Source organism: Telmatherina bonti (assembly GCF_933228915.1).
Source record: "Telmatherina bonti genome assembly, chromosome: 13".
NCBI classification, from domain to species: domain Eukaryota; kingdom Metazoa; phylum Chordata; class Actinopteri; order Atheriniformes; family Telmatherinidae; genus Telmatherina; species Telmatherina bonti.
Window position 1 is genome coordinate 14589024 of NC_136611.1, and position 17756 is coordinate 14606779.

Genomic DNA, 17756 nt, shown 5'->3' on the forward strand with positions numbered 1-17756 from the left:
TACAACGCATCACTGTGGCAGTGAATTTGAATTTGAATTCATCTAAACCCTCAGTGCTTAATTTTTCTTGTTTTACTATAAATGTCAGAAAATGGTAGCTTGCTCTTTTGAGTTGATAGGAGGATCATGAGATGAATTCTGCTGAATCTAACCAGGAAAATGTGTGAGTAACAAACTTGGTGCTCCTGGGATATTATGAGGTTCATCTTTGCAACAAACGACAAGATGTCAAAGATCTTTTTTTTTTGCTTTTGTTTTTATGAAACAACAGCAGGGGCTTTCATTTACAGCTGCATCATTACATGAATGCATCTCTATCCTGATAACACAAATGTTTTCATTTATCAACACACACATTAAACCGTTTCCACAGGCCATGAAAAATAAAACATCAAATAAAAAAGATCTACATATTTCACATAACATTAGACTATGAACAAAATATAAATTAAAGTGCATAAATTAACAATTATAAATAAATTATTAAAAGGCTTTGCTGAAGAAGACCCTTTGTATGTTGAACTCCTCATCCAACCAAACCTTCAGGGTTGTTATTCTCTGCATTTTTGCACATAGATAAGCTCTTCTAAAATTAACAGTATTAGAAGAAACAAGGAAAGCAAGAATGCAGTTGTACAATCTGACTCGGTTTGATAAGGGAGAAGGTTGCAGACAGTTTTCCTCAAAGCTCCTAAAGCCACATGAAGCAAATATAAGGGGGAAATTGAAACTGGGAGTTCAAAAATTCCCTTTCTGATATGCTGTAGCTGTTAACCAGCAGAAGAAGGTGTCACCTTATGTTGGAGGGCATTACAAACTGTGTGTCTAAAATAGCAAAGCATCATGGAAGAGATGATTAAAACTGCTCAGACGAAACCAGAACTACTAATTTAGGAATCACTATATCTATTCATCAGAATTTATCTTTAATTGATTTTTCATGGAAAAAAAGGAAGAAAAAAAGTCAAAAATTTTCTGGTGGCTACTTCTTGAAATCATTTTAAACAGAAACAATAAGAAATCTGGATGAATTTAAAAACATAACTTTGACTTCTGGGAACTGAGATATTGTTGTTTTAAACAATCTGATTGTGGACAAATGGACATACCACTGAGATTTAGAGTTAGTATAATCTAGAGCTGTTTTCATGTTGGTATTACAGTGACTCTGAGCTCTTTAAGTTGTTGTTCTAGATGAATACTGCTAAAAGTTTTATTTAATCTGTAACTGCACAAATGCTTCAACTGGACTGATAACCCCTCTAAAGTTGGGTTTTTATTGTAAATAACCTTCTCCTAGAGAAGAATCCCTTTATCAAAAACATTTTCTGCACAACATTGTTTTTTAAGCATGTCACCTGCTCCAGCTGTCAGCTTAATACACCAACATTTTATAATTTCTCCAACATCTTACAAAGCTTTTAAAGTGTGGGAATAATTTTGAAGATCTGTAATGTTTTTAATTCACGCTGTTCATGTTTTATTTTAATTTTAAATTATGTATTTGTGTGGTTGAAGAACAACAAACATCTCTTTTCACCAAACGTTAAAACTGTGTATCAGTCATAAAACTAATTTAAGAAAGAACCATGGCAACCATTTGTTTTCGGGAATTGCTCCACTGGCAGTGTACGTGCAAGTGACATTCATGTCACACTTTGCTGATTTTATTTTCAGTATTTCAGATTACTTGTCACACCAAAGTTACAGCGAAAGTTCCTACAATGGATCAAATTCAGGAAAACGAGATTAGCCCTTCCATCAGTGATCTCCGTTGACCATCTGTCATGGACAAGATAACAGAATCTGCTCATGCCGTCACAGACAGTCATCACTGAGGTAGCTAAGTACTCATGATTACATTACTTTCTTACTTCCTTTGCCTGTTTTTGAACTGTACTCTTTATTCTTTATGTGCCTTTCCCCTATTTAGGGAAATAAATGTGCTGTTATGAAAGAATAACCAGACAGACAATCTAGTTCCAAGCAAGATGAAATACTTTTTCTGTTTCTGAAAGGAATCAGATGCATTTCTCCTCCAGTGTCTCTGTGTTCAGTGTCACTTGAAGTGCTGGATCTTTCTGGCATTGCAGAGCTGAAAAATCTGTAATTATTTTTGTTGCTTCTCTGGTCTGAGCCTCAGAGCTGCCTTTATCAGAAGAAAAAGAAGCTTGTGAATTTCTGACTGAAGAGGGCTGGGAACCAGAGAGTTTGCTTGCTTTCTGACAGCCTCCAGTAAATAACTCATTTCCCTCTGGCAGATAAAGGAAGGTCTGAGAAGTGCTTGTGACATCTCGCAGATCACGGGACACCAAGGAATGAGAGTCCTGGTTAGAGATGACTGATGAGAGCTGATGAGCATCGATACATTGAAAGTTTCCCTGTCTCTGTTGCCTCCTTGCTCCCATTTTACAAAAAAGGCACTTGATTTTCTCAATGAGTTTGAGAAGGACAGCCTTGCGGAGAAGGATGTAGATCCAGGGGTCAAGAATAGGGTTGAAGGAGGCAAAGCGTATAGATCGAAGATCTGGGTTTTTGTCCAACTGAAGCTCCACTGGAGTTTTATAAAGCTGGTTCAAAAACACCTGCGCCTGCAAAGGAGATGAGAGAACTTGCTCAGTCCACAGACACGCTGTAGCTCTGAAAGTGCATGTCTTAACTTAGAGATTAGAGATAAAAATGAATCCTCATCTAAACATGTTTAAACTATTTCTTTTAACTGCACATTAGAATATGAACCATACTGAATGAAGATATTGTCCGAGAGTAAGTCATAAGGCGTGAACACATGCTCGTCATGGATAAAGGGATGTAAACTATGATAGTCCAGATTTTAAAAGCGGGAAAAAGAGGCAATGCGCAAACATAATCAAGATATATTGTATCTCTGATGAGCCCAGCCAGATTTAGATAACTTTAAGTAACTATTATTGGCATTTGTACAGAAAATAGAGGCAAAAGAGCCGTGCGTAAAATGTGCGTAAAACGTGCGTAATGGAAATGGAAAAGGGAAACTTACAACAAGTGGGATGGAGCAGATAAGCACCACTGCTGATGTGCCTATCAGCAGAATGACCATCTGAATCTCTGCACCAGCCAGACGCCCAAAGCTACGTCCTCTCCTTCTCGGGTCCACGTTGCGCCCTACGTCGGTTCCCAGCGACATCCTGCGCACGAAGCGCCGGTGCATCCGAATCAAAGCCACACACACCAGCACATTACAGATGACAGTGGCGAGAATAAGAAGAGAGCTGAACCCCGCGTACATGTAGGAGTAGGCTGCATCGCTTGTCTTGTTGCTCCTCCACTCTAAAAAGCACCAAGTTTGCGGATATTGTTTTTTCACTTGTCCAAAGCCGACAAGCGGCAGAGCACAGAAGAGCGCATTGGAGATGTAGATCCCTATCAGTGTCAATCCAGCAAGTTTCTGGTCCACATAGTCGTTGTAAAAGTAAGGATGGTTTATAGCAATATATCTCTCCACTGACATGGCACAGATGATACTCAGCCCCGAAAGAGAGAAAAAGAGCATGGTGAAACCAAAGTACTGGCACAGCGGGTCCTCTCCGGGCCACGAGCCCTTAACGTAAATAGCGATGGTGACCGGACTGGCAAGCAATGTGCCGAGCAGGTCCGTGACTGCTAGTCCACACACAAGCGTATAAAACGTGGTTTCTTTCTGTTCTCTGCGAGATTTACAAAGAACAACAATTGCAATGACATTTCCAACCACTCCGAAAATAAACATAACAGACGGAATGGTCGGGACCATGGTCTTCCCTGTCCCAGTTATCGATTGATTAGTCATCATTGTGTCCAAATGTACTCCAAGACGAGTGAAAGAAGTCCTATTAAAGTCGGTGTTTCCAGTCCAGAGAAGGAAACTTACTTGCACTTGAAAGAAGGCCAAACATAATTGTCAAATCAAAACAGAAACACTTTGTGACTAATCTGAAAACTAACATCTAAAAAACTTTCAGGCCCTCCAGAGCATCATGTCCCCGTTGGAGTGACCGTCAGTTCAGTGTTTTCTTTTTTTCTTATCAGATCTTCAGCTATCTTTGCAAAACAGATGCAGGTTTCACTCACCAGGACAGAGAGATGAAGTCAAGCAACAGACACCAGTGAGTTAATTGAAATGAGGCCCTGCCTTCAAGCTTCCAGCAGAGTTCAGTCCCTCCCCTCCATTTCATGATGCAGTCTTCATCAGCTGTTCCGTGTGGTCCAGGAGAGGCTTGGGACATACTCTTCACAAGCTAATCTGAACTCAGAAAATCTTGACATTACTGACTGCTGAACAAATGCGAGATTCTTGGAAGATCAAACTGTAAATTAGTGTTTTAAAATTGAACATTGCAGATAAATATCTATTGATTTACTTCTGGCATGAGAGCAGTTACAGATGAGTTATATCAGAAGCTTGTGGGAACCAAATATTCATTTAAAAAAATATTATTATTTCTGTAGGACATAAATGCACCTAAAACAATAACAATCATTGAAAACTTGACCGCAAAAAATTCTTTCAAGTTATATCAAGTGTTATTATGGTCGCATAATTAAAGTTTGTTTTACTATTTCTGGCTCTGATCATTTCTGATTTTGTGCTGACAAAGCAAATATCCTGGGTGTGGTTGAACAGCCTCTTTTTGATTAGGAAGTTTGCTAATTGGATAACATTACCCAGAAGTAAATAAGGAGCAGTTATGATAACAACGGTTGAATTCTCCAAATATTAGGAAAACAAACTTCAGTGTTTATTTTTAGTATCTCCTTTAGGATTAAAAAAAAAAAAAACAAAAAAAAAAAAAACGCGGACCAATATTTCATGAGGGGAGATCATACTTTAGGACATAATTCTATCCCTCAATTACATGTGAGTCACCCAGATATTGCAATTGTTCAGGTTTATCAGCTGTGATTTGAGTTTCCCCAAGAATTTACATTACCAGCTATTACTGGAGTAATTCTACATTGTAATATATTTAATCATATCAATAAAAATATTTCAGATTATTTATTCTTTTGATTCTTTAGATTGTGTTTTTGTCAGCAATCATTTCAAAGAAAAGGTGTCTCTCTTTTCAATGACTTCTCCAGGCACAAGACCCAGATATTCAAACCTGGGATTTCAGGGTGCTCTTAAGTAAAGAAAACTTTCCTCCAATGTGTCTAAAACATCATTCCAGAATAAATGTATTCTAGCACACGACCAAAAGATGCGAGAGTAACTGGGATGCCTCACTAACAAAAACATGCAGAAAAAGAAGCCCATTGACCGCATGTGTGGAGCTCTGTGTAACTATGTTATCATAGTGTGTAAATCCAGTTTTGTGGGCAGTGATTTCTATACTGTTTACTTGCTTTTAAAAAGTCTGGTTTGACTGAATAAACACAATTATTCATATTGTCCTTTTGACCTCTAAACACACTCATTGTCATTAAAGAATTAAAAGGTGCAACATAAAAACAACTCCCAGGACTCAAAGCAGCAGCACTCCACTTGTTGTGTAATCCAGTATTAAAATCAAGGGTTAAAGTGGGCTGGACCTCTCTGGAGCTGAGCTCCACCACCATGGAGCTGAGCTCTGCCTCCTTAGACAAGTAAATAAATTATTTAATTACACCTGAGAGTAGCGTCACAGACCACAGATCATTTTTGCATGCATAGCCTGCATGTGTCTCCGAGATGGTCAACAAATCAGAGCTAGTATCACCCTCTCTGGGCCAGCCTTCTTTAACATGCCTTGTCTACTGAGTCAGCCACAGTGATATAGTTTGAGTAAGCGCATGTTAGTCCATGAGTTGGGACCCAAAATTTGGGGTCATCAGTACCACCTAGAAGAAGTCTCAAAGTACTTTGTTGTATGGGTCTGCATCCCTCGTAATAGACAATATGTAACAGCAGTCCAGCAGAGGGAGTGAAATATGTGTATTCACATGATTTATAACACTAAACAGCTAGTAAGGTGGTCAGCATTTGAGGGCTCTAGGAACATTTTCATGCAGGCACTCTAAGAACACCAACTTTAGCCTGCATGTTGCCCAGGACAACCTAGCCTGTAACAATTTGTTTAGATCTAAGTCAGCAACCCTGTGTGTCCATCATGACAGCTAAATCTAATATGGCCACTGCCAACAAAAGGTTTTGGCAATAATTATTGAACCATATGAGGTATCTGAATTTAGGATGGTGTCAAAAGTCACCATTTAATGAGAGTCCCAGCGAGAACATGTAAAAAATTCTGCTTTGATACTTCGGTCCTAAAATTGATACTTCATTTGTGTTCATTTTCAGTGAAATGCATTCTGTTTACATTCCTTATGATCTACTTAGTATTGCTTAATATAACTAGTCATGATCAGATGAGAAAAAGTTGACGATAATCAACATCCCTACGTTTAGGTTGGTGGTGTAATCATCAGTGGGCAGGTCCTGAGTCAGAGCTGCATTTAACCTAAACTCTCAAGTTATTTGTGAAACTGCACAGGCGTGTGCAGTTGGATTACCAACATCTGCATGACTTGAATATGCATATAAAAGTAAAAATCTGGATGAATTTTAAAACCGTAGTTTAGTTCACCACCATCTATTTCTTTCTTTTTTGTGGACTAACATAAACTTTGACATGCTGAGACCTTCGTTCCTGCTTCCTGACGTCATACAGTAGACTGACCCTGCATACGCAAAAAACACTCTTGTTTTCTTTGTTGTGACTTTCAGGCCAATACTCAGAAAAGGGGGAAACCCTCTGCGATCAGGGGCATTGCACAGCCTTGAATAAGATTGTTTTTCAAAGCATGCCATTCAGTGTTGATTACATATAATTGAACTGGCCTTAACATGTCAACCCTTTGAAAAACAAACCTGTTATGTAACACCCTGCGTGTTGATGCTCTATAAAATAAGGTTCCTGCCTACCGTCATTTGTTTCTGTACTTTCGAGTCAAGCTTCAGACCTTACAGAATGTGCTGCAAGTAGATTAGAGAGATTAAGCCTCATATGAATGTGCTTTTCCTGGATTTGTTTGCTGAAGTCAGATAACCTGCAGCACAGTTGCACAGCATCTCTTACCCACCAGCCTGACTGCAAGAATCAATATTTCCTGCAAATACAATTGCAGCACAATTATTGTGGGTTTGCAATTGCACACCCAAGTGTGCAATTCAGCTTCTACGTTAAATATGGAAGAAGCTTTGTGGTGTAAAGAAAGCAACAAAATAATAACTACCTTCAAAATATAAAGTTTCTATTGCTTTTGTTCTTCTTCCAAACAATTACTTCATTGTGTTGTGAAAAATATTTGTTAGCTTTGTGCATTTCTTTGTCCTAACAATGCAGCTAGAAAATAGGAATTCTGTCATGCTGCGAGGTGCATTTTAAAAGCCATTACAGCTACTTGTTTAGGTATAAACACATCTTTATCTTCATGCCGCTTATCCGGGGTTGGGTCGCGGGGGCAGCAGCCTAAGCAGGGAAGCCCAGACTTCCCTCTCCCCAGCTACATTTGCCAACTCTGCGGGGGGGATCCCGAGGCGTTCCCAGGCCAGCCGAGAGATATAATCCCTCCAGCATGTCCTGGGTCTTCCCCAGGGTCTCCTTCCAGAGGGACGTGCCTGGAACACCTCACCAGGGAGGAGTCCAGGAGGCATCCTGACCAGATTCCCAAACCACCTCAACTGGTTCCTCTCGATGCGGAGGAGCAGCGGCTCTACTCTGAGCCCCTCCCGGATGACCGAGCTCCTCACCCTATCTCTAAGGGAGAGCCTTAGAGGCCACCCTGCAGAGGAAACTCATTTCAGCCACCTGTATACTAGATCTTGTTCTTTCGGTCATTACCCACAGCTCATGACCATAGGTGAGGGTAGGAACGTAGATCGACTGGTAAATTGAGAGCTTCGCCTTCTGGCTCAGCTCCTTCTTCACCACGACAGACCGGCGCAGAGTCTGCATTACTGCAGACGCCGCACCTATCTGTCTGTCGATCTTACACTCCATCCTTCCCTCACTCGAGAACAAGACCCCGAGATATGTATAAACACATCTCATAAGCAAAACCTCTTTTAGTTTAATCCTCGAATTGATACAGAGCTACACACCTGGTTTGCTACATGCCTCCTTGCTCCTAATGAGTATGGCAGTAACAAGTAACTGCTACCTATATTTTGACACAATCTCTGTGGACAGGCTGGGACACATTCTGCAGGCTGTGGGATGGTTTACCTCTAAAGATTTGATGCATGGATAATCAGTTTCCACACAAATGTGTATGTTTTGTCATAGAGAAACATAAATCAATGTAAAATCTTTCTTGTTTATTTTTATTTCTTGCAAGGAGGTAAATGAGCATGAGCAAGCAGCTGCTGAGTTTGTTGTAACTTAAAGGGGTGCTATTATGGTATTTCAAGTTTTCTGAGCTTTCTACAGTGTTACAGTGTTGAATCCTCATCAGACATGTGAACAGCACTGTTTTTTATCACCTAAACGCATGTTTGAGTTTGAGTTTGAGTTCCAGCACTCTCTCCGTTTGGTTTCCATGGCGACAAAAAACGCGTCGTTTTAGAGAGTTTTTTTTACTTGGAAATCCTTGTGACGTCCCGGGGGATAATGTTCGGTGATTGGTTACCTTCTACTGGCTAACAAGGGCATGTACAAATACATCAGGCGGGTGGGAAACGTGGGATAAAGTTATTTCCAACGATGTCTGGTGAGTTTACCAAAGAGAGACATCCTGCTGCATTCGTTGCTGTGGGTTGCTGTTTTCCACTTCGTTTTCAGGGTCTGATTCAGGTTCCAACATGTAGGGCTGTATGCTATGTGTTGACATTGTATTTTGTTTTTATTGAGTTCATATGAGCCTAATCCTTCTGTTTATGAGATGTTACAATGACGGCGAAAGCAAGTGCGGGGCGCGCTCCCGATGTAGTACAGTGGCGGGAGGCGGGGCTTAATGCGGAAGAGTCTCAATCCACTCGTTTTGCCCACAGGCTGATCTGACAGCCTACAGAGAGGGTCGGTCTGAAGTAAATAAAACGATTTGTAACAATAACTCGATCAATCCCAGACCTTCTGGTCTCAGAAATAAAAATAAATTAGCCTGAAATACACATAATAGTTCCACTTTAAAATCTGGAAAAACAAGACGGCTTCTGTTCAAAATCAACAAAATGTTAAATTTACTAACCTGTACAAATATCAGAGTCTTAAACTAGATCTATTTCAATATCTGTAACAGACCTTGTTGGCTCCCACCACTTTACCTAACTGTTGTTTTATCTTGAATGCAAATCCCTGTGTGCCATCACCTACTGAGGATTGGTTCTGCTTACCACACCCTTGTCTCCTGCCAGCTGATTGGATGATTGCCTTGCTTATTGCAGACGTTGCAGCCACAGGGTGAGGAAACATAAACCGGCTGCAGCTCATCGGCACCTACAGTCTATGGTTTGCACAGAGTCTGCACTTGGCTTGCAATCTCTGGAATTTGATTGTGTACTTTTGGAGGTGGTAATTTGTTCAGACATTGTTTGGTTTGTAGTGTTTTTTCCAACAGTGTTGTTTTTGTTTGTTTTTTTGTTTGTTTGTTTGTTTTACCAGTAAATAGTCTATTTATTATAGTTGTAGTAAATCCCTTTTGGCTCTCTTTCTGTTACATTTATAGATAGTGTTTTAGTTAAAATTAGACTGTGTCGGGGTAGGAAAGGGTTTTTTGAAACTGGATATAGTACTTTTTTCTGTTTAACATAGCTATTGGAGCTGCTTCACTTTCTGTTTTATTTTAGCTAAGCAAGCCAGTTTTTGTTTCACTGTACTTCTTGTACTTCTTTTTCCTTTTGTACTGGCCATTTGTTTGTGCTCCATCTCCACTCACTTGTAACAATCTATTCTCAGCACTTCCATATTAACACCTGTCCGCAGTTCTCATTTGTTACGCCTCACATCCGCTTGCACAGTTGGGTCGTAACAGACCTCAAGAAGGAGCAGTCTTTGGAAAGCACAACTTAAAAAAAAAAATCTGATGTGAAATCTTTGAAACTCTCACCAGGTTATGGTCAGAAAAAATGTAAAATTAAAAACAAACTATTTCTCCATGTGGATTCCCTGCTTGTAGAAAATCTTTTAGCAGAAAGAATATTTGGCTCAAATATGGTCTATTTCACTTGTTTTCTGTGGCCTAAACTCATTTATTTACAACTGACAGTGTTGTAACGGAGCCATGTGTCAGAAGTAGAGCAGGTGTCTGATAGCTGGATGACAAGTCTGATCCAGTCAGCAAACGACACAAAACCTTATGCACACATGTAAAAATTTACACTGAGGTTGACATATCAGTCAAACTTTTACAGGTAGCCATTTAAAGGCTGACTGTTTGTAATGACACCTGGAGGTGTAAAATAATCAGAATTTCTTATTAAAAAAGAAATGCCTCCCAGCAGATTATGAGATCAGTGAGTTGTATAAACATGCTAAAGCATTCGGACAGTTTATTCTGAATAACATCAGAAACAGAAGAAAAGTGCTGCATTACAGTGCTCCTAACAACTAAATACACTGAAATACAGTTAGAAAAAAAAGAAAGTAGGAAGGAGAATAGGATGCTGAATTATATAAAGGCATGATAATACAGTAAAGACATTAGGAATTAGATCAGATCAATGTTAATAATGTTGACAGGAGATAATTATGAGAGATCTTGTGCTGAGTTATGAATGGCCACAGGAAGGAATTATTTCCTGGAGCGTTCTGTGTGTTGCAGTGTGACTGAATCAGCCTGTTCCTGAACGTGCTCCTGAGGTCGTCCACCATGCTGTGGATGTGAAGGGCTGTCTGGTGTAGTTCTTAACCTGGACAGTGTCAGTCACCTTCAGTCTGCTCCAGAACGCACAACAGCATAAAGAGCAGCACTGGTTGGCCACCACAGACCAATAAAATCATATACATCTTCTGGTAAGTGATGGTCTGTATGATGTCTTCAGAAACTAGAGATATCTCTGGCCTTTAATGAAGAGGCTGTTTGCACTTTTGGAGAACTTCAGTTTATTTTCAGTAAACATTAAATTCAGCACAAACACCTGACTGGAGCAAATATACCAACAATCTTTGATTATACCGTAATCCTAAAAAGAGTATTTAATTGATTGGATGACACTGTATTGCAAGGATTCTCAATCCTGGTCCTTGAGAACCAGTGTCCTGCAGGTTTTATATGCCTCCCTGTTGGAACACCTGACTCAGACTCAGACAAGCTCTACACATGTCTGCTAAATGCAGATTGATTTCAGTCAGGTGTGTTGCTGCGGGGACACTTGGAAAACCTGCAGGACACTGTCCCTGAATCAATCAAACAATGAGCAGGAGGGTGCTCATAGATTCCATCCTGTGTTGATGATTTTAGTGTTCTTGTTCTTCATTTCAGTTTCACAAAGTTTGGAAAAAACTCTGGAACAAGTTTAACTCAATCAGCTTTGAGAGGTTTTTTTTTGTTTTTTTTTGTTTTTTTTAACATTTTTCCAGCTTGGTGATAAAGCATAAAGTCACTGTGTCATTCTCCCATGGAGCTTTAAGTAGCTGGGTTTGACCAAACCGCTGTGGAGCAAACGCTAAATCCTAACACCAAATGCTGATTTAATTTCTTTCTTTATCAGTTAAAATATATTACACTCAAACAGAAGCGTTAACAGCCATTTTCAGTCAGACTAACAATTCCCAGCATCTCTGAGAATAATCCCAGGTGGACAAGTTGTTGTCCTTGAGGACGTTCTGGTTGCAGCTTGTTTTTAAATAGTAAGTTTAGAAAGAGCTGGGATATGTTTATTCTGGGGTCTGGAAGATTTATAGATAACATCCGTTTGCGATCTGACTCAACATAACAAAGCCACAGTGCAGAGAATCAGATGTAAACTGTTTGAACTGGCACTGATTTGCCAACATGAAAACAGAAACAGTCTGCTTTTTTACATTATTTACAGCTTGCATCCGACAAACTATTCAGAAATTTGTTTAGGCTCTCAGTGAAGCTGTCAAACTTAATTGCATTCAATGCTTAATAACAACCCAAGTTCAAGTAACTGCAAATACAAACTGCAATAAGTATCTAATGTCAACATTTTGTTTTATACACTATTAACTGTGATCCAACCCACAGAGGACATTTTACACATGTAGCACTAGGAAAGTTGGCTTTGTTTTACTCAAACCAAATGCCTTAGAAAACTTATGAAACGCTACACAAGCATTTCCTTCCAGATAGTTTATCTCTACAGAGGAGTGACTCATAGCATCAGTCAAACAGCAGCATTGTAGGAAGTTGTCCTTAATCAACTCTTACAATTCGGATTCTTCTAAAACCCATGTCTCCTTTCACTGGAGGCTCCTGTAATAGTGTCCCATTGATTGCCAGCATAATGGTGGTAATCATTAACTGGGAATGAAACTCAAAGCTACACACTGCTAATCATTAAATCAGTAAATTACCACATCTGCCCATTAACACAATGGAAAACAGCAAAGAGGGTGTTATATTGCTGTTGATGCATAAGTAATGGAAAATGGTCCAAACCTGCAGCTAAAGGGCAAAGACGCACATCATTTAATGGACTCATTCATATTCCCGTTGCTGAGTTTGTGAATGAAAGTCAGACGCACAGAATGGTGTTTGTGAGTTCTTCCTGAGCAAGTTCATAAGCATGCAGGTCGCTAAATGTGAGCCTACAGTTTTATCAAGTTTCAGATTGGGACGCTGTGTTGTTTTACCCACCGCAATTAAATCGCTTTGGTTGTTAATTAGAACATTTATTTATTTCAGTTTTTATGTACAAAGGCTATCATTTTATTACAAACATTGTTCTCCTTCCACAGGGAAAGAATTTGGGGAATTTTTCTTTTTTCTGTCACATGCAGACAAGTCACAGTAAATTTCACACAATTTGATCATTTACTATTTGTATTTCAATAAATGAACTAAATAAATAAGTAGCATTATAATTCTCAGAGTCCTCAGACCAGTGGGACAGATGTGAAATGTCTCATCATATAATGACATCATCCTAAAACACTCGTAAACTTTTCCCTTGCAGCTTTGGGTCAACAAAACGTTGTTGTTACTAGGCTGTCTAATTCACTGGGTATAAGTTTAAAGAGAATCATCAGACACACAATGAGAGTATTACATGTTTTTACGGTGAAATCTTCCTCATTTCAAACACAATCAGATGTATGAAATCGAGTCATTTGGAAAGTTGGACATTTGCATGTTTTAGGTAAGACAGCTGTGACTAAAAGGATCAACTTGTTAACCTCTAAGAGCAGTTGTTAAAGGACACCTCTAAACATCAGAAACTGGGGCTGCAAGCAACTATGTGCCATTCGAGCCAATTTCTCTCAGAAATCAGCCAGGTGTTTAGAGGGTTTGGGTAGTGTTTAAGTGTGTGTCTCCAGATTCTGCTGATACCATTCATTAAGTCTGGCCTTTCTCTCAGACAGAAAGCTGTTCACCCTGTTGGCTATTAGCATCTATAAAACTGTTTGCTACATCAACTTCAAATCTCATTTCCAGTATGTTCAGAAAATTAGTTTTTTTTTGCTATGAATGAAGTCAGGGGTGTCTAAAGTCGGCCCAAAGAGCTGCTGTCCTGCAGGTTTTAGATGTACTTTTGATGTACTTGTTCCAACACACCTGGCTTTCATTAAATGGATCCAACAGCCAATGAACTTCTGCACAATGACTGATTCATTTGAGTCAGATGTCTTGAAGCAGGGATGCATGGAAAACCTGCAGAATTGTGCCCCTTGAGGACCAAAGCTGGACACCCCTGAATTGAGTGATTTTTTTTTTTTTTTTTTTTTTTTTTTTTTTTTTGCAGTTTGAGAAACAATATGTTTAAATGCTGATAAAAAAAAAAAAACATGGAAAAATAACTTGTACATCCACAAGGTTCTGCAGAGTCTAGATGTATTTCCTACACAGTCAGTTATAAGAGAGCCAATGCCAAAACTTTCATATAAATCTGAAAGTCATCAGAAGGTTTGAATCTTTAAAAAATCTAAAAATCTAAATTTCCACACAAAATGGAATTAAAATTTTATTTTTATATATTATTTCCTACTTCACCATAAAATTGAAGAAAAGTTTTGGCAATGTTACTTGTTTATTTGAACAGAAGCTCAGGTTTTGCCAAGTTTTATTCTTCAGCTGAAGCAGTGTTCACACACACTCAGATGGATTTAATCTGCTCATGGAGGCCCAGAGTAAATTAACCTACAGTCATTGTTTACCTTTTATAAATATGGCTGCAACTCAAGTTTGTTGCAAAAACATTGTTTCCTAAATAGCGCCTCATTAGTGGGAAACATCAGAAGTAAGTGAAAGGGTCGGATCTCAGACTGTTAAAAAAAAGGAAAGAGGGTCTTTCTCAGCATCAAATCAAGACAAGTCTGAGAGTAAAAACATAAAGCAGTACATGGCTCTCTTTAATGTTCTTTGTAAAATAGCTTATGACAAACATCGGGCATGCCAAAAGCAATGATATCATCAGGGAATTTGGTTCACAAGCTCACTTCTAGAGACAGAACAACAGTTTTATCAGAGTTGCAGAGTGTTCTAAGTACAGAGCACAGAGCTCCACTCAGCAAAAATCCTCTAAAAAGTTGAGCATATAATTGTTTCATAGGATGAGTGGTGACCTCCAAACTTCTTCACAGAAGTAGAAAGGCAGCAAAAACATTTTGGGTGATCCAAAGCTCAGATATTCTTCTGCATAAGATTGGTGCAGATATGAGGCTGAATGCATGTTAATGCATTAATGTTATGATAAAGCATGATAAAACTACAGCTATTTTTGCAGAAGCATTATGCAGAAGTTCTAACGCATTTTCCTTATGAAATGTCTGCAGACTCACACATCTTACTGTGTAGTAATGTTCAGCTTAATAAACACAGCTTCTGTGCAGGCATGACTTGATGAATATTCATCCAGGGTCGTTGATGCTGCAAGAGTCAGAATTGTGCAAAACTGCACAATATGACAAACTAGAGGGAGGTATTAAATAAAAAGCACAGTCTTTGAAAGTTTCATTGAGATGAAAAGAAAATACAATTTAACTACATGAAAAGGTTAGACATAAGAGCTGATGATGACAGAATGGATCAGACAGCACATAAATCCAATTTCTAATTACCACTGCTCATCTTCCTAATTTATTTGTTTATTATATGAATCATTTGCCAGTGTCAGAAAACATAAAAGGCATGTATAGCCTCGAAACAAACGGAAGGATAGATTAGGCAATATTTGTTTTCACTTATCCTTTTAAAATGTTAAATATGAAGCTACTGACCTTAATAGATAATGAAAGATTAATAAGCATGTTCTTCTGGAGACTGTGGGGTGACCGGCCAAGTGCAACACAACCAGCAACATCTTACCCTCTAATCTGCCACACATAGCAGAACAAAGACACGCAATGTTTGCTTATTTCAGATATGAATTGCACTTATTAATCAAAAATAGGACCTGAATCATGTTGACTCAATTTAAAAGTTCAGAGGAAAAAGAAAGAGGGTAGAGTTTACATGGGAAGGAAATCCTGAACCACAGAGAGATAAAACTCTGACACATGTACTTAAGAGTCTGCAAAGAGGATAAGAAATGAACATACTGTTCAGACACAGCACAAACTCGGTCTAAGAGATTAAATGAGGATGGGCTGGCTTCTTTCGTAATTATTTTCCTTAAATCCATAAGCGAGTTGTCTTGCAGTAAATACAAAAGGTTTGTGCCGTAGCAGGTGTTCCATATCACAACCCAGCACTGGTTATGTCTAATGCATCCAATTTTCTCTCAGAGATTCTGCTATATTGACACATCTCAACCAACATCCTCACAGCCTCTGCGAAAACACACAGGGGTCTTTTAAAACACTTCAAAGTCTCTGGGCATCAGTGTCAGTGATGTGAATGTCAAACTTCCTGATCTCCCATTTGGTTGACTCCATAAGCAGTGTTAACATACAGCTGAAATGACACACTGAGACACCGCAAACAAATGAAACAATCTTTAGAAATTCTCCATTGAACAAAAGGATGATAAGCCACCACAGAATGACAAATGGTCCATTTTACAATGCAGATTAGTTCTAATTCTTTGTCTATAATGTCATGTACAATGGCTTTCACACCCTTTAGTTTTAATAGGAAGAAAGCATAACAGAAAAATAGTCCACATATTTAATCCATAAAGCGTTTTTAACCCTTTATGGGGCAAGTGACTATTTTTGATCACTTCATTTTCTTTCATATTCAGCACAAAACTTTTTTTACAACACTGTAAAAAAGAAAAAGTTGGGTGAACTTAAAATTTCAAGGCAACAAACTTCGATAAATTTTTAAGTTGAACAGCTAAATATTTTAAGTTTAGCTTTTGAGTTTGCTCAACTCTAAGTTAGGATTTTTTACAACTCAATTGTAAGTTCCACTAAATTAGAATTTTATATTGTAATAACTTTTCATCTTTACTTCTGGTAACTGTTCCATAAGTGGTACTAATAAAAAAATCTACATGGTTATAACTTTTAATCCTTACTTGCTCTAATTCTTCATAAGTTGTAATAATGTATCATTTTACACTGCAATAACTCATTCTTTCACAAAATCCACTTGAATTTGATTAAGTTAGTATAGCAGAATAATTTAAGAGTAATTTAAAATTGCACACTGCTAATGTAACATAACTTCATAATTTAATTTCAATCACTTCTAATCAAAATCATAAATAATTACAGATGAAACATACATCCTCAAAACCTTAGTTTTATTTAAACTAGCAGCATTGAATCAAATAAAAAGGCAAATAAAAAAACAGCTTGTGCTTTTATCAATATAAGAAAAATGAAAGACAAATTGTGCTCATAAAAAAAGAACAGTTGGACAGTCCTATGCAATCGTGAAAGATGTGATTTCAAAGCACTGATGGTTCTGAAAGTGCAGCAGTCCCTGTGTTTGCAAAGCCATGTTGAACCTCCATGATGTGGCCGATGATGTTTCAGTTGAACAGCTTCCATGGCGTTGGTAAACTTGTAGAACTTGAACTGCATTCATTTCACTCTGAAAAACAAAGATGACAATTTGCTGGGAATTAGTAAGGCTGTCAGCCTAAATGTTATACATTACACATAATATTTTATAAATTTAATGACAACGCAAAGACTAGACTAAACCCTTGAGCTTGTGTTTTTATTTTTAATGCATTTTGCTGCAGTAAACATTAATTACAAATAACATATATTATTTAAGGTTATCAACCTATATCTATACCTAAACCCAACACCTACATCAGATTAGGTTAAGAAAGTCAGTAGTCAGTATAAAACGGGGCAGTCAATTAAATGTATTTCAATGTCTTTAAACAGAAGGACAATATATCCAAGTCTGGGAGCCCACAGTGGGTCATAGTACAAATATTTAAACCTTTTTTAATCAAAAGCAATGTAGTAAATTCAGGGCAGGCCTATATTTTGACCAACACAATATTTTAAATAGGTAGATTGGCCTTTCCAACCATTACACTATAATAATTTTATAAACTCTAACATGACTTGCATCTTATCATTTTAATATGTAAATGGTAGCAGCATGAAGTGTTTTATTGAACTCGGCATGATATAAATATTACTACAAAGAGGTATTACACAAACTGCTCCAAGTTGTCCTGATACTTAGTAGGAAATATCAGCTAATGTGTTAGCATTAAAACCCTA

The 17756-nt window shown here is 38.2% G+C and overlaps 1 protein-coding gene across 1 annotated transcript; it reads right to left on the reverse strand.

The window, feature by feature from the left end:
- Positions 1 to 2021: 2021 nt before the first annotated feature.
- On the reverse strand, positions 2022 to 3808 carry ptger4a (prostaglandin E receptor 4 (subtype EP4) a; the record flags this gene model as incomplete). Its single annotated transcript, XM_079251381.1, has 2 exons — positions 2022 to 2591; positions 3020 to 3808. The coding sequence occupies 2 exons, from the start codon at positions 3806 to 3808 to the stop codon at positions 2022 to 2024; spliced, it is 1359 nt and encodes a 452-aa protein (XP_079107507.1).
- Between the last annotated feature and the right edge of the window lie 13948 nt (positions 3809 to 17756).